This window comes from Nicotiana attenuata, unplaced genomic scaffold, assembly GCF_001879085.1.
Source record: "Nicotiana attenuata strain UT unplaced genomic scaffold, NIATTr2, whole genome shotgun sequence".
NCBI classification, from domain to species: domain Eukaryota; kingdom Viridiplantae; phylum Streptophyta; class Magnoliopsida; order Solanales; family Solanaceae; genus Nicotiana; species Nicotiana attenuata.
The window spans coordinates 54,363-79,818 of NW_017673611.1; the positions used below are offsets into that span (position 1 = coordinate 54,363).

A 25,456-nucleotide genomic window follows, 5' to 3' on the forward strand; every position below is an offset into this window, starting at 1 on the left:
TCAAATTTGGGGATTTTGGTGATGATTTGATGTCAGATTTTGGTAAGTTTGGTATGATTGGACTCATGGTTGAATGGGCTTTCGGGTTTTGTGACTTTCACCCGATACCAAGATGTGGGCCTGGGGGCCGGCTTTTGAGTTGATTTTTGACTTTTGATTAATAACTTAGTATTTTCTTATCGAATTTATTCCTTTAGCCCGTGCTGATTGTATAATATTATATGTGGATAGATTCGGGATTTTTTTAGGCCGATTCGCGAGGCAAGGGTGTGTTGGAGTAGAGATTTGCGCGGTTTGAGGTAAATAACAGTTCCAAATTTTGTTATGAGGGTATGAAACCTCGTACCATGTGTCTTATGATTGGTTTTGAGGTGACGCACATGCTTGGTGACGGACATGTGGGCGTGCACCGTAGGAACTATGACTTGGTTCATTCCATGGAACCGTGTAGTTGAATAATATGTTGTTATCCGTAAATTCTTCATGTGTTATAGAAATTGAGCTACAAATCATGTTTAGACTATGTGTTGGCATTTTAGGAACCCACAGAGGCCACGTATATGTTGAATTATATGCTAAATTGTTGTTTTGTACTCAGTCACAGTTTTACTTGCATATCATATCTCAGTCTCTATTGTTCGTTGTTGATACATTATATCATTTCTATTTAGGCTGAATTTCATGAACATTGAGAGCCAGAGAGACTGGAGAGGTTGATGACCGAGTGAGGCCGAGGGCCTTATTGTGAAGATATTTATGGGATCGGGTTGCACGCAGCAGCATGTTTCATTGATTTATTCCATGATTGGCTTTTTGTAACGCTTGGGTTGAAGGAGCTTCTCCGGAGTCTGTACATACCCCAGTGAGCGCAGGTACCTACTAAGTGCGAGTGCGAGTGTCGAGTGCCCAGTGCTGAGCGACTGAGAGGAATGAGTGACTGCGAGGAGTGAGTGATGGTGAGGTTGGAGTGAATGGGAGGACTGAGTGACTGTTGCTCTGAGAGGATGCATTTGACTTCTTTATTGTTGCACTTCAGCTGTCGTATATCACTTTCTTGTAATTTCTGAGGGATATTATCTTTTGTTTTAATTGATATTGGCATGAATTAACTGTTTTGGCCTTAATAGTCAAACTTGAAAGCATGTCTACCTTCCTATGTTGAAATTACTGTAATTGAACTATAACTGTGAAGCTCGTCACTACTTTCAGTCCTTTATTTAGTCTTGTTACTTACTGATTTGGTTGTACTCATGCTACACCCTGCACTTCGTGTGCAGATCCAGGTGTTTCCGAACGCGGTGGGTGTTGATTCCTTTGCACAGTTGATCTTTTGGAGATTCCAAGGTAGCTGCCCGGTGTTTCGCAGACCTTGTCTCTCCTTCCCTATCTTTCTATTTTATGTATTTAGTTTTTGGACAATTATGGATAGTACTCCCAGATTTGTGAAGTTTAGATGCTCATGTACTCAGTGACACCCCGATGTTGGGAATTTCTGTATTGGTTTTGACTTTCTATCCATTTTGAGAGTTTTATTGATTAAAACATGTGTTATTCTTATTTTTCATTTAGAAATGTGGAAGTACTCTTGAAGTGTCGGCTTGCCTAGTACCACGTTAGGCGCCATCACGATAGGCCAAGTTTTGGGTTGTGACCGCTATTCAGGACACTGTTAATTAAAGTTAGTCTACCTCCCAAAGAGAGATATTGTTGCTCTCAAGAGGCTAATCTTTTCTCAAATTTTTCAATGATCACGTTCCAGATCTCTATCGACCTGTGTCTGGCACCCAATGGCAGGCCTAGATAAGTTGTTGGGAAAGCACTAGAGTTACAGAACATAATACCAGCCATCTCCTCCAGTTCAGCAACCACATTAATAGGGTAGATAATGCTCTTGGACATGTTGATGTGTAACCCTGACATAGCTTCAAAGAGCATGAGTGTGAGATTTAAGTATTGAACCTAAGATTTCTCTGCACCACAGAATATTAGAGTGTCATCAGCAAACAGTAAGCGTGATACATTGACTAGGGAACCTGGAGCTCTGCCTTGAAACCTTTTATCCATTGTAACTGCTTGGCCTTTTCAACAATTTTACTACGTCCCTCCATTGCCAGTATGAAGAGAAAAGGGGATAAGGGATCCCATTGCCTTATTCCTCTCTCAGGAGAGAAAAAACCTACAGGGCTTCTGTTGACCAAGATAGAATACTTCACAGTAGTGAAGCTGTACTTGATCCATTTCATCCCAAATCCCATTTGCCAAAAAATTGAGACAAGGAACTTCCATTTGAGTTTGTCAAAGGCTTTCTCTATGTCCATCTTGAATAGAAGTCCAGGAGCACTACTTTTGTGCCTCCAATCCAGCACTTCATTTGCAATACGAGCTGCATTAATGATCTGCCGGCCTTTGATGAAGGCATTTTGATAGCTTGAAACTACTTTTCCAATCACTTTCTTTAGCCTTTCTGTAAGTACTTTTGCCAAGATCTTGTGGACTCTACCTATCAGTCTAATTGGCCTGAAGTCTTTGAGCTCAATTGCACCTTTTCTCTTGGGGACAAAAGCAAATAAAGGATGCATTAAAGGATTTAACCATGTGGAAATTGGCATGGAGTGACTAAGAGCTCCCATTATGTCAAGCCTTAAAGTGTCCCAACACTTCTGATAAAGCGCCATACTAAAGCCATCAGGACCTGGGCTCTTATCAGGTGCACAAGAATTGATGGCATATCGAACTTCCTCCTCTTCAAAATCATATTCCAATTCTTCTTTCTCAACAGAGCTCAAACAACCTAGACCTTCAAAGGTGGCAGTAAGCCTCCGGTCTTCATTTTCAGTGTAAAGTTCTTGGTAGAAATCAAGAATCGCCTCCTTCACCTGCTCTTTGTCTTTAATGATGTCCTTACCTACCTGTAATCTATCAATGTGGTTGTAACTTCTATTAGAATTAGCTATTCTTTGAAAGTACTTAGTGTTCCTGTCACCCTCTTTCAACCACAAACATCTAGATTTATTTCTCCAAGAAGTTTCTTCAGTCTTAGCTAGCTGTTGAATCTCCACCTTCAACCTCAGGATGTTGTTATTTACATCTAGAGTTTGTTCTCTCCCTTCAGTAGCCTGCTCTAGCATCTGTAGCTCTTCCAATACATTGTTGATCTTGGTACTTAATTTGCCAAAGACCTCATTGTTCCAGATAGCCAAGTCCTTCTTAATAGTTTCAATTTCTGCGCAAAAATAAAATCAGGGGAGCCATTAACAATATAACTTTGCCACCATTGCTTCACTGGGTCAAGGAACCCTTCTTGTTTCAACCACATATTCTCAGATTTGAAGTAAGAGGGGTCAGATGACCAAACACCACTTTCTAGGACAATTGGCTTATGATCTGAGACCACCATTGGCAATGCTCTTTATTTCACAAAGCCAAATATTCATTCCACTCATAAGAGAGCAGAAATCTGTCAATCCTAGAGGCTTGTAAAGAGTCCTCCCCCCTATGCCAAGTATAAGAGGCACCCTACAAAGGAAGGTCCACCAGACCCATGTCTTAAATGAAATCAGAATAGCTTTTCATGGCTCTTGACCTCCTTATGTAGTTAAATCTCTCATTCTCAAACCTACAAACATTTAAGTTGCCCCATATAAACAGGCATTCGTTCAAGAGACCCCTTACATCCGCCAATTCATTCCAAAGGTCAACCCTTTCCTAGTTAGTATGAGGCTCGTAAACACCTGAGAAGCAAAATCTGAAATCTACCTTGGTGCCTTCAAACATAGCTGAGATAGTGTGTTGACCTTGATTAGAGTGTAAACATCTCCACTGTCTCCTGTCCCACATGATTAGAATGCCACCCCTAGTACCACTAGCTTTAAGTTCCACCTTGAACCCCATACATGCCTCACCATTGACACGGAGAAATTTTTAGTCTTTATTTCTTGTAGGCATACGATGTCTGGCCTCTATTTTGAATAAGTGACTTAATAGTGTCTCTTTTGCTCACATCATTGAACCCCCTTATATTCTAGCTTATAATTTTTGCCTTCATTCAGAGAAGGCTTTGTAAAACCTGCCCCTGCTTGAGTTACTTCCTCTATCATAATTAACTAAGCATTCCAGCTTTTTGGCAATAATCTCGCCCTTTTTCTTTGGAGTTTTTCCAGCACTTCCTTTCCCCTTTAATTGCTGAAGTTGAGATTTACGTTTTTGCTGCATTCCCAGCACCATGTCAAATATTTCGTGTTCAAACCTGCTGAATTAACCCCAAAAGCTTTGCAAACTTTAGACATCACGATCTTGGTCTAGTGCGAAGTCTCTATAACTGCCGGAGAGTGAATCATTTGTTGTTCTGCATGACTATCAACATACCATGGCAATGACAAACTGTCATTGCTTAAAGGAGAAGAAAAACCTGAATTGGGGAACTGATCATGGAGGGTTCAGGATACAGATATGGGAGAGTGAGAAGCGGGAGAGATTGCATGACCTTTGCTTTGTCGTCAGCATCGCCTTCGTTTAAAACCATTACTTCAGTATCTAGAGAAGCTTTGGTTAATGAGTGTAACGAGGTGGAGGCCTTCCGATTCCTTTCAATGTTGGGCTTTAAAATAATGGGCCGACCTAGTTCTTTTGCATTCTTATTTTTGCTTGCTTTTATAGTTATTTGCAGATTTAGCCCCCTTTTGACTCACTGCATAATACACCTAGTCCACAGACTTGGCCTAGTTAATATAGGCCTTTCGAGAAGCGGGCCCGGGGCTCGGGTTTTGCTAGTTTCAAGGTTCTTGCTAATTTTTGATTGTTTTCGTTTGGGTAGTGTTCCATTAGCATATTGTGATGTATTCGCTCTGATTTTGGTTAGATTCGACGCGCGTGGAGGCCGATTCAAGGGGCAAAGGCGTTGCGAGCTAGGGATTTCACTGGTTCAAGGTGAGTAATACTTGTAAATGATATCCTGAGGGTTTGAAACCCCGGATTTGCACATCATAGTGCTGTATTGTGGTGACTTGCACGCCAGGTATGAGCGTGGGGTAGAGCACCGTTGGGGATTGCAACTTGGTCCGTCCCGGTTGTTGATTTTACTGCGTAATTGACTGAAACCTACTAGATGCTATCGTGATTTAGGTTGATTGCCATGTTCTGGGCTTCGTGCCAATTATTTGAATCCTTTAGGGATTATTATCACTGTTTTCATGACACTTATCATATTAAATGATTTTAGTCCTGAGTTAAACCCTGTTTTGAAATGTGCAGTCATATTGTTAAAGTTTAAAGACTTAAATTGCATTTTCTGATGTTTTGAGTTAAAAGCTATTACTTGACATTGCCCGAGTGGCTCATTTGCATGTTCTGGACTGAGGATGGATCGGGCTGCACGCCGCAGTGATGCTATGATGATATTGCGCTTGGGCTGTAGGAGCCCCTCCGGAGTCTGAACCCCCATAGTGAGCGCGGGTACCCAAATGGATCGGGCTGCGCGACGCAGCGGTCATGTGCATTGCATTGCATTCATGCATCGGTTCCTGTTTGTACTACGTGTCATGACATTCAGCACTCTCATTTCATTGGCATTCATGCTACTTCTTGCACTGTTTACCAGACGCCCTGGTGTTAATTGTTAGTGGAGTGCTGTGCCCGAGGGGCTGACTTATGTGCGGACTTGCATTATCTGAATACGCATTCATTTGCTTGACTGTTGGAAAAGGATATTTTCAAAAGAGGTTTTTAAACTGAGCCAGATATTTTCTAAAGGATTTTTCACGGTTTTTACTGTTTTCTCAAAGGGTTGTACTGTCCTATATAGCATGATGGACTGCTCTTACGTGATTTCTTGTCTCTCAGTTATTATTTACTCTTATTACCACTGAGTTGGAAGTACTCACTTTACTCCCTGCACCTCGCGTGCAGTTGCAGGTAATGTTCACCCGGTAGCGGGTGATTAGCGGACTGAAGGTATTACTAATGTAGCTGAGCAAGGTGACCGCCAGCGTTCGCGGCACTGTACTTCGTCTTTTAGATTCCAGATTTTATTTTATATATATATATGACCCTGTTGTTGTGTTCCTACTTCTTAGATGCTCGTGACTTGTGACACCCTGGTCGGGTAGTAATTAACAGTTTCTAATGCCATTAAGTTGTATCTTCTATTCATTTATGTTTAATAATTGTTAGTGAAAGGATTTGGGTTAGTTGGCTGGCCTTGTCTTCACGAGAGGCGCCATCACGACCGGGTATGGGAATTGGGTCGTGACAAGTTGGTATCAGAGCCTAGGTTACTAGGTCTCACGAGTCATGAGCAGGTTTAGTAGAGTCTCGCGGATCGGTACGCAGACATCTGTATTTATCCTCGAGAGGTTGCAGAACCTTTAGGAAAACTTCCCATTCTTGGAATTCTTATCGTGCGTACTTGATTCAGCTTGAGATATAACTCTTGAAATTCCTTCCACACGTCTGTATGCGCACGTGAGCGCTCAGTATTATATGTGCCTGGATGGCTTGCGATTCCCCGATCAAGGGGCGAGATGTGATCTTCGTGAGTATGTTGGGCCAGTCTGGAGGACTTGAGGCTGGATCTTTTCCTATGGCTTGAGCACTGAGGTGCTGATTGTGTGAGCAAGGTTATATGTTCGGTAATGTCCTTATTAGCCGGAATGGCGGTTAGATATCCATTTGCTGAGTATGTTAGAATTGTGAGATGTATCTATATGACTTGGTAGTGACGAAGAGGTCTATTGGATAATAGATGAACTGTTAAGTGTTCGATTCCTATTGTGATTTGATGTGTAGCCCGAATTAAGGGCACGTGAAGAATATTTTCGTGTCTCCTAGTTGGTAAGTAAAGTGCATTACATGTGGTGGTATGAGTTCAGACGCAGGAAGACTAAATTGACTGTGTAACGTATGTGATGGTGGAAGGTGTGCTGAAATACTAAATTGAGGTGGAGCAGGTGGATTATCTCCTGCAGAGTGTTCTTAAGTGGTACGATTCTTATGTGTATTATTAGAAGATCTCATGTGTAATTGAAGAGTACGAGTTGAAAGTTGATAAATTCGGGTCGCTCTAGAGGGTGGACTCAGCTGATGTGGAGAAGAATGCGAGATTTGTAGGGGATTACAGTACTAGATGATCTGTGTTTTCACAAACTTGTAGATGATTTGAGTTTAATCTCACTATGACATTGTGGCATCATTAGAGTAAAAGTGTTATGAGTTGTTAAGTGTGTCTTGATATATGGCTTCGAGACAAGTTGGGGAGGTTGCTACTGATTAGCTGATTGCACGGTTATGTGCTATGTTGGGTACGTCTCGAGGTATGCTGGCGAGTTAGTTCTAGTTACACAGATTGAGCCGAGGATGGCACGAGTGAAGCAAAATTTCGACAAAGGTTATATTATGTTCAATAGGGTATGAGAATTACGAAATGTCTAGAGTTGTTGTTGGTAGAGGATGCTCGGTGCATAGAGCAGGAAGTGCTTGGTTGTATTGGGATGGGAGTCTCATTTTACTGTATCGGAGTGCCAATAAAGCACGAATGGTTCTGTTCGTTAAGTCAGGTAAATTACAGTTGTATAAGAGAGAATGACTCTCGAGAATGGTTTTAATGTGTTCAAGAATCTATATGTAGCACTCAGGTGTTTTAAGGTGGTGTATGTGACTAAAGACAGTGTTTCAATAGAAAATGTCAAGACTTGTGGTATTTTTATGTTGATCATGGGATCCTATGTGTCGACACCTGGAAAGCAAAGGAAGCCAATTTAGATTCGTAGATAGTTCTCAGAGTGAAGTATTCTGGAATGTGGTATTTCTGGGGAACAATTGAGAGAGTATTCAATGGCCTGTGGGTCTTAGACAGTGTGGTCTTATGTTCGAGTCTCGTGTGGTAAGCTTGGATTGAGGCATTGTGATGCTACAGCGAGGGAGAAATATCAAGTGGATGATGAATCAAAAAGGGAAATTAGATAGATGGAATAGCTTGATAGTAGACCGAATCGGTATGGTAAGGATGTGATTAATTCTTCGTATGTGTTCGAGGTAATGGGCTTTTGCAGGTATTGTGCAGCAAGGCTCTTGAGTTCTGACAGCTTGCTTAGCTTGGTTCGGGTAGAAAAATTCAGTCCTGGCAGTTTAGCTTGTGCAATGGAATTGGGGGAGAGTTCTTGATAAGTTTTACCGTGGTTTAGAGGCGTATAAATTGCCTATGGGCATGCGAAGCATGGAATGTGTAATGATTTCTCTTCTTGATGGGATTCATGGAGAGTTCTTGACGAGTGGAGTACGTAGATGTTTGTGGTTAGGAAGGGAGATGGAGTTCTCATGTTATACTAGTGCGGTATGGTATATGCGATATGTGGTGGAGGATTGGGATTGGTGTGTGTAAGGTTACGGTTCTGTTCATAATGGAAAGTCATTAAATTCTTAAGCAGCACGGGCAGCTGCAGGTGATTAAAGAATCGATCTTCAAATGATTAAGGAAAATGGTATTGCCAACCATAGTGATTCGACGGGGGTATATGTTCCAGTAAAAGGGCAATGTGATGTAAACTGATAATACTTCGGTAGTGTTGCGGCATTTGGGATCGACTGTTGATATCTGAGTTTGTTTGATGGCACAGGGAAACTTTAGAATACCTTTCGTGGGATGATTGGGTACTTGAGGTGTGATATGTATTCGTACGACGCAATTTGGGATCAGGTATAGTGATTTGTGTCTATATGGAGTTGGAGACTAGGAGTTCTCGTGTTCAGGCTATGCAATTGTTGTAAATCGTGTGTATCGGCACCGTCTAGCGGTTATTGGGAATTAGAGGTCCGAGTGGATCTTTCTTTGCTTGGTATGCCAGATTTTGGATATGATATTGGATTGTAGACTGGTTGTCTTAGTGTTGGATTATTCTAGACTATTGTACTACGGGCTATGCCGGAAATGCCACGGGTTGAGTGGCAAGGTGCATTGGATTATGTTCTTGCAGACTGGTATATATTTCAAAAGATTCAGCGGATGGCTGAGAAGGATTGCTTTCCTTAATCGGGCCTTCGCAACGGATGTCAGTGCAGAGGTTTCTACCATTGATTCAGTTCCGGTATTGAGTGACCTTTTCGGATGCGTTCCTTGTGGCCGGGCATGTTGCCGGGCGAGGTTGTGGATTTCGATGTTGATTTGGTGCCGGGCACCGTATTGTACGGCTCCGACAGGAGTTATAGTAGTGGAAGGAGCAGCTTCAGGCTTCTTGATAATGAGCTCGTTGGCAGGCCAATGTGGCTACGTATTTAGCTTGAGTTAGCTTGGTTAGTCCCGAGTTGTATTGTTGAGGGATAGGTTGGATCTATCGTTATTGAGCTTGTTTAGGGATCTGGGGAGATCTATGAGTTGCTTTCTGTGCTGTGGGATGTCATGACTTGTTGGCTATAGGCACATGTGGTGCGGTCCTATTTGAGATTCATAGAGGAAGTCGAGCGGGAAGAGTGATTGAGTGTTGCTCAGCAAATGGAGTATTGGTTATGGCCTATCGGGTTGTGTGTCATATGTTATTGGTTTCACAGTGGATGTAATGAATTGCTTTGGTTACAGACAACAAATGTGCGTGGCTGTCGATTTTGATCATAGTGACTTGAGGTGCTTCATGTGTAACGGTGTTTGGATATGATCGCGCATTGTAGCGAGGCTATGTGGAGTTAGGACCCTTCGAGGTAGATTCAGGTGTTCTATTTCTATGATGTGAGACGGGGTCTCAGCCTTGTGTTGTGATGATACTGATGAGCTTGAAGTACAACTCTTTTGTTTGAGTTATTTTCATGATTTGAGTATATTCAGGTCGTTTCTTGTTGGTACGCGTATTATGCAAGTTGTGTCTTAGGCCTGTGTTGAGGTATCATATCACCAGAGTGGTGTGTTGGGTTCGAGGTGATCGTTAGAGTCATTAATGAATACGAACAGAATTGATTGCAACTTGTTAGAGAGATAATATCAAGGTATGGCCCGGAAATCTGTTGTGATATTAGTCAAAGGGAAGTGGCTTAATGAATGGTGGATCTGAGGAATAGTTACAATTTATCGCGTGTTTCATTTGTTGTTGGCAGTATATGGAAGTTTTGGAATAAGAATTTAGCTAATAAAAGGTTTTCTATCGGTATTTGGTTATTATGGGCAACTGCTGTAAATAGAGGCTATCGTTTCGAGTGTTTGGATTATGTGGTATATCATATGATTTCACCTGAGGTTGCAGGTATGGGTTATTACAGCTGGTTCGGGTTTATTCTGGGTATAGATGCGAGGTTCTGATCTTGTGTATGATTTCGGGAAGTGCAATGTGGTTCTACGGTTTATGGTCTTGATGGACTGTGAAATTTCAGCTATGATGTATTATCGGACCTATGTGAGATAGGGTGACGTGGGATCACCCCGGGTATATGCGTGGTAAGGTTATTCAGCTGTTGGTTGGCTTCTAGTACAACTCTGGGTACGCTCGAGGACGAGCGTTTGTTTAAGTTGGGAGGATGTGACGACCCGACCCGTCGTCTCAGGTGTTACTGCTTCGTTTCTCCCATTTTTATGTTTCCTTATGTTTCGTTATCGGTATGTGGTGTGTTAGAGTTGATTTGGATTGGTTTTGATAAGAAGTGAGACACTTAGTCTCTTTAAGGAAGGCTTAAGTTGGAAAAGTCAACCGGACGTTGACTTATGAGTTAGAAGGCTCGGATGTGATTTCCGGTGATTCGGTTAGCTTCGGGAAATGATTTGTGACTTGGGAGTGCGATCGAAATTGATTTTGGAGGTCCGGTATAGAATTAGGCTTGAATTGGCGAAGTTAGTATTTTGGCGAATTCCGGTTGATAGGTGAGATTTTGATCCGAGGGTCGGAATGGAATTCCGAGAGTTGCTGTAGCTTCGTTAGGTGATTTTGGATATGTGTGCAAAATTTCAGGTCATTCGGAGGTGTTTTGGTCGGGTTTTTGATCGAATGCGTAATTCGGAAGTTTTTAAGAAACTTAGGCTTGAATCCGATGTGATTTGATGGTTTTAGCGTTGTTTGAAGTGTTTGAGGATTAGAACAAGTTTGAATAAGGTATTAGGATGTGTTGGTGTTTTTGGTTGAGGTCTCGGGGGCCTCGGGATGAATTCGGGTGGTTAAACGGAAGGTTTTTGGAGTTAATTGCAGGTTCAACCTTGCTGGTATCTGTTGGTTTCGCACCTGCGGTTATGGGACCGCAGGTGCGGTCTCGCTGAAGCGATTGGAAGATGCGCAGAAGCGGAAGTCTTGGCCCTTGCCAGATTCCGCAGGAGCGGAAGGAGGACCGCATAGGCGGCCTCGCAGAAGCGAGCTAGACCTCGCAGGAGCGGAATTTGGAACCCTGGTCAGGTTCCGCAGAAGCGGAACATTGGATCGCTTAAGCGGTCCCGCAGATGCGATTGGGGACCGCAGAAGCGGAAGGTTGCCTTAAGTGAAAGGTCCGCAAAAGCGGATATTGACCGCATAAGCGGAAGCCGCAAAAGCGGTACTGGATCCGCAGAAGCGAAATGCCTGGCAGTTAAGTGAAATTAATCATCTTCGCAAATTTTTGAAAGAACAACATTTCGGACTTCGGACTAAGGAGATTTTTGGGCGATTTTTGAAGAGGGTTTCGAGGGCTATCATCAGGTATGGATTCTTGGGCTTAGATTATGTTATTATTGTGTATAAACATGAATTAACACTGAAAACCCAAGGAATTAAAGGGTAAAAAAATGGGGTATGTTAGGGTTTGAGAATTTTGATGTAAAAATGGAATTTGGAGGGTCAAACGAACTCCGATTTTGGTGAATTTTATATGTATGGACTCGTGGCGAGGCGAGGAATCCGGTGATGTGAATTTTGTAATTTTTCGAGAAGCGGGCCCGGGGCTCGAGTTTTGCTTGTTTCAAGATTCTTGCTAATTTTCGATTGTTTTCGTTTGGGTAGTGTTCCCTTAGCATATTGTGATGTATTCGCTCTGATTTTGGTTAGATTCGACGCACGTAGAGGCCGATTCGAGGGGCAAAGGCGTCGCGAGCTAGGGATTTCACCGGTTCGAGGTGAGTAATACTTGTAAATGATATCCTGAGGGTTTGAAACGCCGGATTTGCACATCATAGTGCTGTATTGTGGTGACTTGCACGTCAGGTATGAGCGTGGGGTAGAGCACCGTTGGGGATTGCGACTTGGTCCGTCCCGGTTGTTGATTTTACTGCGTAATTGACTGAAACCTACTTGATGCTATCGTGATTTAGGTTGATTGCCATGTTCTAGGCTTCGTGCCGATTATTTGAATCCTTTAGGGATTATTATCACTGTTTTCATGACACTTAGCATATTAAATGATTTCAGTCCTGAGTTAAACCCTGTTTTGAAATGTGCAGTCATATTGTTAAAGTTTAAAGACTTAAATTTGCATTTTTCTGATGTTTTGAGTTAAAAGCTATTACTTGACATTGCCCGAGTGGCTCATTTGCATGTTCTGGATGAGGATGGATCGGGCTGCACGCCGCAGCGATGCTATGATGATATTGCGCTTGGGCTGTAGGAGCCCCTCCGGAGTCTGAACCCCCACAGTGAGTGCGGGTACCCAAATGGATCGGGCTGCGCGCCGCAGCGGTCATGTGCATTGCATTGCATTCATGCATCGGTTCCTGTTTGTACTACGTGTCATGACATTCAGGACTCTCATTTCATTGGCATTCATGCTACTTCTTGCACTGTTTGCCAGACGCCCTGGTGTTAATTGTTAGTGGAGTGCTGTGCCCGAGGGGCTGACTTATGTGCGGACTTGCATTATCTGAATACGCATTCATTTGCTTGACTGATGGAAAAGGATATTTTCAAAAGAGGTTTTTAAACTGAGCCAGATATTTTCTAAAGGATTTTTCACGGTTTTTACTGTTTTCTCAAAGGGTTGTACTGTCCTATATAGCATGATGGAGTGCTCTTACGTGATTTCTTGTCTCTCAGTTATTATTTACTCTTATTACCACTGAGTTGGAAGTACTCACTTTACTCCCTGCACCTCGCGTGCAGTTGCAGGTAATGTTCACCCGGTAGCGGGTGATTAGCGGACTGAAGGTATTACTAATGTAGCTGAGCAAGGTGACCGCCAGCGTTCGCGGCACCGTACTTCGTCTTTTGGATTCCAGATTTCATTTTATATATATATATGACCCTGTTGTTGTGTTCCTACTTCTTAGATGCTCGTGACTTGTGACACCCCCGGTCGGGTAGTAATTAACAGTTTCTAATGCCATTAAGTTGTATCTTCTATTCATTTATGTTTAATAATTGTTAGTGAAAGGATTTGGGTTAGTTGGCTGGCTTTGTCTTCACGAGAGGCGCCATCACGACCGGGTATGGGAATTGGGTCGTGACAAGAAAGGGATGAGGTGGATAACATATTTGATCTTAACTGATTTTCCCTCCTAATTAACTCTCTTTTATAGTTGAAATGGAGTTAGTTAGGAATTATGTGAAGGTATAATCTACACTATTAATCTCCTTTCGTGATGCAATTCCACCGCTCAATCTTTGGCACGTGACCTCTTCTACTTTATTTACTTTCTCTGCATTTAATTTCATTTCAAAAGATATTTAAATTATCTCAATTCGTTACAGATTTCATTTAGGAAGTTCTCATAATAGTCAATGATAGATGTTAGAACAAGATAGTAAGTATTTAAAGAAGAAATTAGAACATAGTTCTCAAAGTGATCCAATATATAGCGTTGGCAATGGGGCAGAACGGGACAGGGCAAAACAAAACATAAATTGCGAGGACGGAGGACTTTTTTTGGTTGGGGGGGGGGGGTGAGCAAATGAGTTCTTAGCGGAAGAGGTCTAATTATAATTAAAAAAAATAAAAAGGGTAGAGTGAAGGAGAGTGAGGTAAAAATTAAAAGAGTTTTAGAAAATTTATCTTTTTTTGGTGAGTCATTTCTCTTTGTCACCTAAATGGAGAGCCATTGTTGCTCGCAAGTCCTACCTACCAAACCATTCTCTATAGCTCCCTCAAAGCCATTCTCCACGTTAAAATGTTCTTGCTACCAAACAAGAAATACCCTTTATTCCTCTTCCACCAAATTCAAGGGTCAAAAAAGCCTTGTAGAACAACCCCTTGACCTCTCACTATCCTCTTCTATGAAAAATTATTAAAGATACGTACGTGGTCACATATTTACCTTTATGAAAGTGGGTGGATGGATTAATTAAAAGGTATCAGAATATGATTGGAGGCTATCATTTTCTCTTTCATTGGTAAAAATGGTCTTCTTTCGAGTCACTATCTTGTATATGCTGATAAGGCACACACCTAAGGGATATGATCATCTTATGCGGATATCTTCAACTACAAAAAGTCCACACTCTCTAGTTTTTTGCCACCTGGCATCTCGTATTTGTTTTGGGGTCGGCTAATCTGGATTAGCACTGAAAAATTCTACTTTAGGGTTAAAGTGTTCCCTACCAAAGGCGATTCCAGAGATATGATCATCTTATGCGGATACCTTCAACTATGAAAAATCCACCTCTCTCGGTTATTTTTTGCCACCTAGCATCCCGTATTTGCTTCGGGAGTTGACTAATCCGGATTAGCACCGAAAAATTTTATTTTGGGGTTGAAGTGCTTCATATCAAAGGCGACTCCAAGGATATGATCATCTTATGCGGATAACTTCAACTATAAAAAGTCCACCTCTCTTAGTTTTTTGCCACCTGGCATCTAGTTTTTGCTTTGGGAGTCGACCAATCTAGATTAACGTTGAAAAATTCTACTTTTAGGGTTAAAGTGCTCCCTACCAAAGGCGATTTGATTTTCAAGGCATGAACCCGAGACCTCTAATTAAGAATGAATGGGAATTACAACTCCACCTCAATTTTTGGTGGCATCCACCTCTCTTAGTTGTTACTCAGCCATTAATTTCATTTAAAAAAGATTTAACAATTCTAAAACAACAAAAAGTATATATCTTAAAGCCCCCTTATTCATATGAGAAATTTTTAGGTAAAATTGCATAAGTTTTAGGTACTACTAGTGTATATATTGAACAAATAGTCCAAATGAAAGGAGACTTGTGTAGAATGGCATGCAAAACTACTCTTTGCATACGCGAGCAGCAGCGGACACATGCATGCACAAAGGCACACACGCGCACTCGCATATATTTCGTGGTAAAGAATATATCGGGTATTTATACTAACCAAATGAATATAGAATATTTGTTTTACATATATACCTTGTTAACAGTTAACCATGGTTAAGATATTTGTTTTACATATATACCTTTTTAACACTTAATCATGGTTAAGTGATATGTATTTTTAATTTGATTTTTTTTATTCTTAAGGTTATTAGTTTAATTAGGTGTAAACAATCGGTGCAAATACGTTTTTACCTATATCTCTATGTGTGTGTGAGTGAAAGAGGGATAAATTAAACTTCCACACTTTTTACGTTAGTTCCCAGAAAACAACATTATTTAGGCATAAAGATGGAATCCCAACCATTGTAATTCCTGTAATTTTGAGGCAAAAAGTATATATAAATTTGATTTCGAAACACCAATTATTGAAAAACTGGTAATAACAGGCAAGGGTATTGGAGCTTGAGTTTAAGGTACAGGTTCGGTCCAATATAATTCAGTAAAATTAGTCCAAACTTTATATTTATTTTAAAAATTAATTTAATATGTACAAATTATTAACTTAGACCCCACTAACTTATAAAAACTAAAATCCCGAACCCATAAACTAGCTTCAAATCTTGGTTTTACCTCCGATAACAAGAGTGAATAATGCACTTATGTAGAAAGGCAGTAAAATGTCATACAAAAATAGTGATGCATGGCTTGTGTTGAAATAAATTACTATATTTCATTACGATTTTTTCAAACATTAGTTTTCAATTATGAAAATCATTGTTTGAATTCACAACAAATTAAAACTAATTATATGTTGATCTTAGCTAGTACGCTGAACTACTTTATTCTTTAACATGAATTTAAAAGTGATCAGATTCACTCTTCATTTTTCCTAACTGATATAGATTGAACACTAATTATATACGATTGTACATGTGTTATACGTGTTTTATATATCGAATACATCTGCCGACTAGTTTTAATTTAGCCAGTTGGGTGAGCGACAGGGGAATAAGCTACAAATGAAGATCGATGGGGAATATGAATCGTACATATAAGTTAAAAGTTAAAACTAAAGGTTGATATATCATTGACCTTTACTTCTTGGTTAATGGTTTTTCATCCTCATCTACTAGAGAATCCCATTGCTTGGTGGATAGACATTTTTGACGGATAGTAACATCCTTAGGGCGTGTAGTTCTCTGAATCCTTTCGAAAATTAGATACAGAGGCGAATCCAGCATGTAGCATATGGGATCATGTGAATATAGGAGTTTTGTATATACTTTGTATATATATTAAAATCTATTAAATATTTATAAATATTCAACTGTGAACTCATTTACTATTGTATATTAACTTGAGTTGTTATAAAAATCCATAAACTTTAAATTATGAATCTGCCTCTAATTTAAACATTATTTTCTCGTAGCACATACATACGTACATATAAAGCAGAACATCCCATAAACTGAAGCAAAAGTTGTCTTTTGAAGGAATAAAACAGGACAGACACTTATATAAGCTTTGACTTTGAGCAATCATGTAAATCATGAAACTCACTTTTTTTATGGTCTTTCATTTGGAATTTCTTTTTTTTTTGGGGGGGGGGGGTGCAACTAGGCCCATGCAATAATGCATTGTACGGTCGGTCAATGCTCAAAGATCTCAAGCTACTGTTAGAGGCGGGTCAAGATTTTAAAATTTGAGTTTATTTGGCCAAGCTCTTAAAGATGCTTATTTTGAAAAGCATTTTTGCCAAAATAATTTTTCAAGAGAAATACTTTTAGAAAGAAATAATTTGTGTTTGGCCAAGTTTTTTGAGAAGTGCTCTTTCTAGTATTTGATAAATATATTGTGTTTGGTCAATCTCTCCAAATATGCTTTTGAGTGTCAAATTACGAAAAAACAGTATTAAGATTCACGCAAATAAGAAAGTTATCTAGTTTGACGGGTCAAGTGAGTAAGTAAAGTCAAAGTTGGATAGGTTAAAATGAGCAGAGTTAATAAACTTGTGATAATCAACCGGTCAAAAATTCAATATTGGATCGAGATGAATTGTATCAAGATGAGTTAAGCAATGAGTTATTACTTTTCTTGATTAGTTTAATTTTATCTTGAATGAACTAAAAGAGTCACAATTTTTAACTCTAATGCCATAGAGTACCAAATATGTAGGCTAAGCCTTTTCTACGCGATCTGAAACGTGTTTGAACCAATAAAAGAGCCATGATGGTAATTTCTTTCTATTTGTCCCTGTCTTCGTAAATAAGATTATTTGATACTTGTGCTGGTTGGAGACAGTCTCGTAAAATTAAGAAATTTTTACCTCCTATAGCAAAGGTTAACACCTTATTTATTTTAAATAAATACCATTTTAAAAAATTATATTCAATAGATACCTTTTAATGTTTATAACAAAATATCTAACTTTGGTTACCTCCTACTCCTAAGCCACTAAATACGCTATTCAGTTACACTATTTTCTTTCTCTCTCTAATTTGATACATGCCATTCTCTGAAAACACAATGCTTAATCTCAAAATTCCTCTCACCCACATCACCTACCATTAATCATAAACGGATTTAGAAGAGAAAATAGAGCGACGGAGATATGTGTACGAAGAAGAAAACGCCGTCGGAGATGGCCGCCGGCGGCCGATGAAAGTGGGTTGAGCAAGTGAACACTGGGAGACTTTGAGAAGTACCCTAAGGCAAGCCGTTATGGATTGTTAGATGAAATTTCGAATAACTATTTGCGTGAAAAGACTGCGAGTATATAGATGTTTGAGATTCGCCCCAATTTTTGGGGCTTAATAATTGGCCAAATTTTAGGGTTTGTTCTTGAACAAAGACGACGGAGTTTGGGGCTGAGCAACTTGATTTTCTATTACTATTTTTCATTGTAATTCAATGTATCTCGCTGTATTCCATGTATTTCATTGTATTCACTGTCTTTTTTTTATTGTATTTCAATTTATCCCGTTGTATTCTATGTATTTCATTGTATTCACTGTCTCGCCATATGCCATAAATATATTCATATGCTTTTTTTAATTAATATAATTTATGTATTTAGATGTATTATATAATTTCTTTGAAGATTGCTATATTTTTGGGGTATTTATCGATTGAGAATCTTTTTTATAACTGGAAATACAAATTTTGTGTGTTGTAATTGAGTTTGTTGAGTTATATTAGGAGTCTATTATGTTAATTGATTCACTTTCCATTTAAAAACAGTGTAATCCCCTGTTTCACACCGTGAATACAGTCGAATAAAGTTGAATACAATAATCTATCCAGTTGTAATCCCATGTTACACGCCATGAATACAATCGAATACACTCGAATACAACAACTGATTAGCTGGACTTCCCTGATTCACGCCTATATTTGCTACTGTATTCACGAATACAATAGCTTAAATACATCTAATATATCTTATAACAACAGAAAACGTATCTACAATCCGTAATATAGCAAATAATATCTATAGATAGCTAATTACCACTAAAAAATAGTGCTTTATGAAATTTTTTCTAAAATTAATCAAGGTAAACTCAAACTGATTCTGAATACCACAATTATCAAAAAAGAGAGGGGGGCAGGGAGGGGGGAGGGGGGGAGAAGGACATGGAGAAGAAAGGGATGAACGAAGGAGGAAAATAACATAGTATTCGATCTTAACTGATTTTCCCACCTAATTAATGTTAGAAATAATTTTAATAACTCAAAAAGAAATATTCAAATTGATATTTAGATTCATTCTTTTAATATTAAGTTAATGGGTATTTATTATACAATCAATTTGAATATATTTTAATGTGTGTAATGGTACACTATAATAACTTTAAATATAATATTTAAATAATATTGAATGGCTATCAAAATCAGTTATCTTTCTATAACTTTGAATCTGACCAAAGTTGTCTTGGATGACTGTTTCCTTAACGTTAATTTTGATAACATTTCCTTAACTTTGATAGCTAATGCTTCTTTGGTCTTAAATGATTTTAAAGTTGATAGCCTCAAATGAATTTGACGTTTTGACATTTGACTCCTTAATGGAGTTTAACGTTTTTCATTACCTATGAGATGTCCATCTCCCTTTTGGACTATATATAAATACTATCTATATATAAGTATAGGTTGGTGTTTTGTTTTGGAGGATGTGAAAAAGTAAAAACTTTTCTTCTCCTTCCTTTGTGCAGGGTTTTCTTCTCATAAATCTTTGTTGTTTCTGCTCCTAGTTATACTAGAAGAGCTTGTTGAATCCTGGGGGATACGCCTAATATTATTCATCTCGGTGTGGGTGAAATATCCTTAAGGACAGTGTCTTTGACACGCCTCAAGCTAAATCTTATTCTCCATAATCCAATAAGTTTCCAACAATTAACTCCCTTTATTTGAAAAAATGGAGTTAGTTAGGAATTAGGTTAAGACATAGGGTGTGTTTCGTACGAAGAAAAATATTTTCCGAAAAATATTTTTTAATTTTTTCATATTTTGTTGTCTAAAATGTTTTGGAAAATGTTTTCCTCATTAACTCATTTTCTTCCAATTGGAGGAAAATATTTACCCTATCAAAAGAGGAAAAATATTTTTCAAAATTTCTTCTCAACCTTCTCCACCTTATTCCTCATGCCCACCAACCCACCCAACCCCTCCCCCGACCACATCCCACCCACCCTAAATAGAACTATTATTAAGAGTACTTTCTGTTCATGTTTTAGATAGAGTATTTTTTTTTTATTTCAACATAATGAGTATATCCTTTTTAGATGTAGAAAAAAGTATTTTTATTCATTCAACAAAACGGTACTTTCTTTCATGATATAGAAAAAGTATTTTTTTTTCATTTCAACAAACTAAGTATTTTCTTTTCTTATAATAGAAAAAATATTTTTTTTTCAAAAAATAAGTACTTTCTTTTCATGATGTAGAAAAAGTAATTTCTTTCATTGAGCAAAACGAGTACTTTCTTTTCATGATGTAGAAAAAGTAATTTATTTTATTTCAACAAAACGAATATTTTTTTTATCATATAGAAAAAGTAGCTTCTTTTATTTCAACAAACTAAGTATTTTCTTTTCTAAAATAGAAAAAATAGTTGTTTTTTCCGATAGAACGAGTATTTTCTTTTCATAATGTAGAAAATATTTTCTTTCATTTTCACAAAAAAAGTACTTCTTTTCATGCTGTAGAATAAATATTTTATTTCATATCAACAAACTAAGTATTTTCTCTCCAGATGTAGAAAAATACATTTTTTTTCATTTTAACAAAACGAGTACTTTTTTTTCATGATGAAGAAAAAATATTTTCTTGTTTCAACAAACTGAGTATTTTCTTTTCATGATGTAGAAAAAGTATTTTCTTTCATTCAACAAAACGAGTAATTTTTTTTCATGTTGTAGAAAAGATACTTTCTTTTTTTTACAAAATAAAGTATTTTCCTTTTAGTTAACAAGCTCAAATTTTAACGTTGTTCTTGTGTTAAAAAGTAAAGTAGCATATTAGTTCCTTAGGGTTTGTGCGAATTTTGAAAAGAATAATTATATTCTTTAAAAAAAAAATAGAGTACGGGGTGGGGGTAGGAGGAGGAGGAGTATATGAAACATGGGGATTTTGGGGAAGGTGGGTTGAAGGAGAGTAGCATAAAAAATTATTTTTCTAAAAATATTTTATACTCTCTAACCAAATACTATAAAATATTTTTCGAAAAAAAAAATTCACTCACCAACCAAACAAGGAAAAATAAGTGATAAACCACTCATATTCGAGGAAAACATTTTCTAGAAAGACATTTTCCATGGATAACATTTTCCATCATTCCAAACACACCCATAATCTACGCCATTAATCTCCTCCTTGCGTGATGCAATCTCCACCACTCAGTCTTTGGCACGTGACTGACTTGAAACTTTAACGTGACGTCTTCTACTTTATTTACTTTCCCCGCAATTAATTTCAATTGAAAAGATATTCGAATTATCTCAATTCGTTACAGATTTTTATTTTGGAAGTTCTCATAATGGTCAATGATAAAGTTAGTCTCTAAGACTAGGTAAGCCTAACAATTGCGGAATAACTAAAACAAAACAGAAATAACGGCTAACCTTAACAACAATGGTACCTAGTAAGTGCCAAGCCTAACCTCGATAGAGTAGTGACGAGGTCAGGCCAGGGCCCTTCTAGGATATAATAATTAAGGCAGAAGATATAGTAATATAATGAAAGAATGAGAATTTAACAACGAGAAATACAGAAGAGGAAAACTACACAGCAAATAGGGGTAAATAATAGGGGGTACTCCCGATGTACCACCTCGTAGTCCCAAATGTAAATACTCAACATGGGATATCTCGAGGTACCGCCTCGTAGTATCAAAAGTAAATATGCAGCGGGAAATTTCTCGAGGTACCGCCTCGTAGTCTCAAAAGTAAATATGCAACAGGGGATCTCCCGAGGTACCGCCTCGTAGTCCTAAATATAAATACACAGTTCGAAACTGATGGAACAATGAATTCACTGCAAGAAATCCTGCAGCAAAAGACTAAATACAAAATCAAGGAAAAACAGGAATTCAACTAAGCATGTTGCACAGATTTCAAATAATCATTTAAGACACGTAGACATGGAAAATTAGACTAAACATGATAACTACACATGCTGGGATTACTCAATTAAGATATAACAGGTCACAGTTCAGAAAGTCAGAAGTTTCAATAATTAGCCCGTGTATGCACTCGTCACCTTGCGTACACGGCACTCACATGTCACTGATTTATCACAACAATACCAAATCCTAAAGGGATTATCCCCACAAAAGGTTAGGCAAGCCACTTACCTTGAATCAAGCTCAATCAGTCAGTAAGAATGCCTTTTCCTCAAACTTCCAACTTCGAATGGCCCAATCTAGCCAAAAATAATTTCATTCTATAAATGTAAATATAAGAAACTAATCTAATTAATGAAATCAAGACTTTAACAAGAAAATAGAAAATTTCCCCAAAAAGTCGACCCGAGCTCACGTATCGGAATCGGGTAACAATCACAAAAAACAAACACCCATTCAACCACGAGTTCACCCATACCAAAATTACACAAATCTGATACCAAAACCTCAATTAAAATCCCAAAATTCGTCCTAAGGATCTTTCACCTTTTTCCCCCAATTTCTCAACCCAAATCTTTAATTAAATAGTAAAATTAGTGATGGATTAGTGGATATAAATCAAAATGAGTGTACGCCCTACCCAAAAGTTTCCTCTGAAAATCCCCCAAAATCTTGCCTCAATCCGAGCTCTCTATATCAAGTTATGAAGAAAATGGCAAACCCTCGATTTTGAAATGTTTAAATTTGCCCAGGTGCTCCTTAATCGCGATCGCGGAAATAGCCTCACAATCGCGAAGCACAACTCAGCTGCCCCAGAAATTAACCTTACGCGAATGCGGAAAACTCCACGCAGCGCTATGAACTAGCTCTCAAACTTACGCGATATCGAGCGACCCCACGCATTCGCGATGAACAAAGTGTGTGGCGCAGCTACTGCCTCAGAAACAGTACGCGAACGCGACCTTGGCCACGCGTTCGTGAAGCACCACTTCACACAACTATGCGTTTGCGTACTCCTGCTCGCGAACGTGAAGAACAAATCCTTCCACCGCCCAGCTTAGCCTACGCGATCGCAGACCATCCCATGCAATCGCGTATAAGGAAACCAGATCACAGATACCAGAAAACTTGAGCCACCTTCTAAGTCCAATTTCCAATCCATTAATCATCAGAAATCCACCTGAGGCCCCCAGGATCTCAACCAAACCTACCTACAAGTCCTTAAACATCATACGAACTTAGTCGAACCCTCAAATCACGTCAAACAACGCTAAAACACGAATCGTACCCCAATTCAAGCTTAATGAGCTTTAAAACTTTAACTTCTATAATCGATGCTGAAACCTATCAAATCACGTCCGATTGATCCCAAATTTTGCACACAAGTCATATTTGACATTGCGAACCTACTCCAACTTCCAGAATCGAAATCCGACTCCGATATCAAAAAGTCCACTCCCAGTCAAACTTTTCAAAAATTCAACTTTTGCCATTTCAAGCCTAATTCAGCTACGGACTTCCAAATCACAATCCGGACATGCTCCTAAGTCCAAAATCACCGAACAGAGCTAACGAAATCAAAGAAACTCCATTCCAAAGTCATCTTCACATAATTGCAACTACGGTCAAATTCCTAGAACTTAACCTTCCATTTTAGGGACTAAGTTTCCCAATTCACTCCGAAACCAAAAATAAATCCTCCCGGCAAGTCACATAAGCATAAAATAAAGTAGAGGAAGCAGTAAATGGGGGATCGAGGCCAATACTCTCAAAACGGCCGTCCAGCTCGTTACATCTTTCCCCTCTTAAAACAATCGTTCGTCCTCGAACGAGTATAGAGACATACCTGAAGTGGTGAAAAGATGAGGATAACAGTTGCGCATATCATGCTCGGTCTCCCAAGTCCCCTCCTCGACTGGCTGACCCCTCCATTGAACCTTCACGAAAGAAATGTTCTTTGACCTCAACTTTCGAACCTGTATGTGCAAAATAGCCACCGGCTCCTCAACATAAGATAAATCCTTGTCCAACTCGACTGAGCTGAAATCCAACACATGAGACGGATCGTCGTGATACTTCTGGAGCATAGAGACGTGAAATGTTGGATCCTGCTAGGCTGGGAGGCAAGGCAAGCTCATAAGCAACCTCCCCAACTCGCCGCAACACCTCGAACGGGATAATAAACCTTGGTCTTAGCTTGCCCTTCTTCCCGAACCTCATACACTCTTCATGAGTGACACCCGGAGCAGGACCCGCTCCCCAACCATGAATGCAATATCGCGAACCTTTCGATCTGCATAACTCTTCTGTCTGGACTGGGCTGTATGAAGTCGATCCTAAATCACCTTAACCTTCTCCAAAGCATCCTGAACCAAGTATGTACCCAATAGCCTAGCCTAGCCCGGCTCGAACCAACCCACTAGAGACCGACATCGTCTACCATATAAAGCCTCATACGGGGCCATCTGAATGCTCAACTGATAACTATTGTTGTAGGCAAACTCTGCAAGTGAGAAGAACTAATCCCAAGAACCCCCAAACTCCATCACACAAGCACGGAGCATATCCTCCAGTATCTGAATAGTGCGCTCGGACTGCCCGTCCGTCTGAGGGTTAAATGCGGTGCTCAACTCAACCCGAGTACCCAACTCATTTTGTACGACTCTCCAGAACCGCGATGTAAACTTCGTACCTCGGTCAGAGATGATAGATACCGGCACGCCATGAAGTTTGACAATCTCGCGGATATAAGCTCGAGCCAGCTTCTCGGAAGAATAAGTAATCATCAGTGGAATAAAATGGGCTGACTTGGTCAACCTATCCACAATCACCCAAACTGCATCAAACTTCCTCTGAGTTCGTGGAAGCCCAACAACGAAATTTATAGTGATCAGCTCCCATTTCCACTCCGGAATCTCTAGCTTCTGAAGCAATCCACCTGGCCGCTGCTCATACTTCACCTGCTGGCAATTTAGGCACCGAGATACATACTTTCCTATGTCCTTCTTCATTCTCCTCCACCAATAATGCTGCCTCAAGTCCTGATACATCTTCGTGGCACCTGGATGAATGGAGTACCGCGAACTGTGAGCCTCCTGGAGAATCAATTCACACAAACCATCTACATTGGGCACACGTAGCCTTCCCCGCATCCTCAACGCACCATCATCCCCAATAGTGGCCTTCTTAGAATCACCGTGTTGAACCGTGTCTTTAAGGACAAGTAGATTGGGGTCATCATACTGACACTCCCTGATACAATCATAAAGAGAAGACTGTGAAACCACACAAGCCAAAACTCGACTCGTCTCAGAAACATCCAATCTAACAAACTGGTTGGACAAAGCCTGAATATCCACTGCCAATAGCCTCTCTATTGCTGGTAGATATGCTAACGTGCCCAAACTCTTTGCCCTGCGACTCAAAGCATCGGCCACTATATTGGCCTTTCCGGGATGGTACAAAATGATGATATCATAATCCTTAAGCAGCTCCAACCACCTCCGCTAATGTAAGTTAAGATCCTTTTGTTTGAACAGATACTGCATACTCTGGTGATCGGTGTAGATCTCACACGGGAAGCCGTACAAATAGTGCCGCCAAATCTTCATGGCATGAACAATAGCTGCTAACTTAAGGTCGTGGACAGGATAGTTCTTTTCATGCACCTTCAATTGTCTAGATGCATAGACAATCACCCT

General features: G+C 39.4%; 1 protein-coding gene across 1 annotated transcript; it reads right to left on the minus strand.

The window, feature by feature from the left end:
- Window positions 1-2,024: 2,024 nt before the first annotated feature.
- LOC109216861 lies at window positions 2,025-4,522 on the minus strand. Its single transcript, XM_019381078.1, has 4 exons — window positions 4,409-4,522; window positions 4,067-4,206; window positions 3,265-3,407; window positions 2,025-3,223 (listed from the first exon to the last, which is right to left on the minus strand). Exons 1-4 carry the CDS (start codon window positions 4,520-4,522, stop codon window positions 2,025-2,027), a joined length of 1,596 nt encoding a protein of 531 aa, XP_019236623.1.
- Window positions 4,523-25,456: the final 20,934 nt, after the last annotated feature.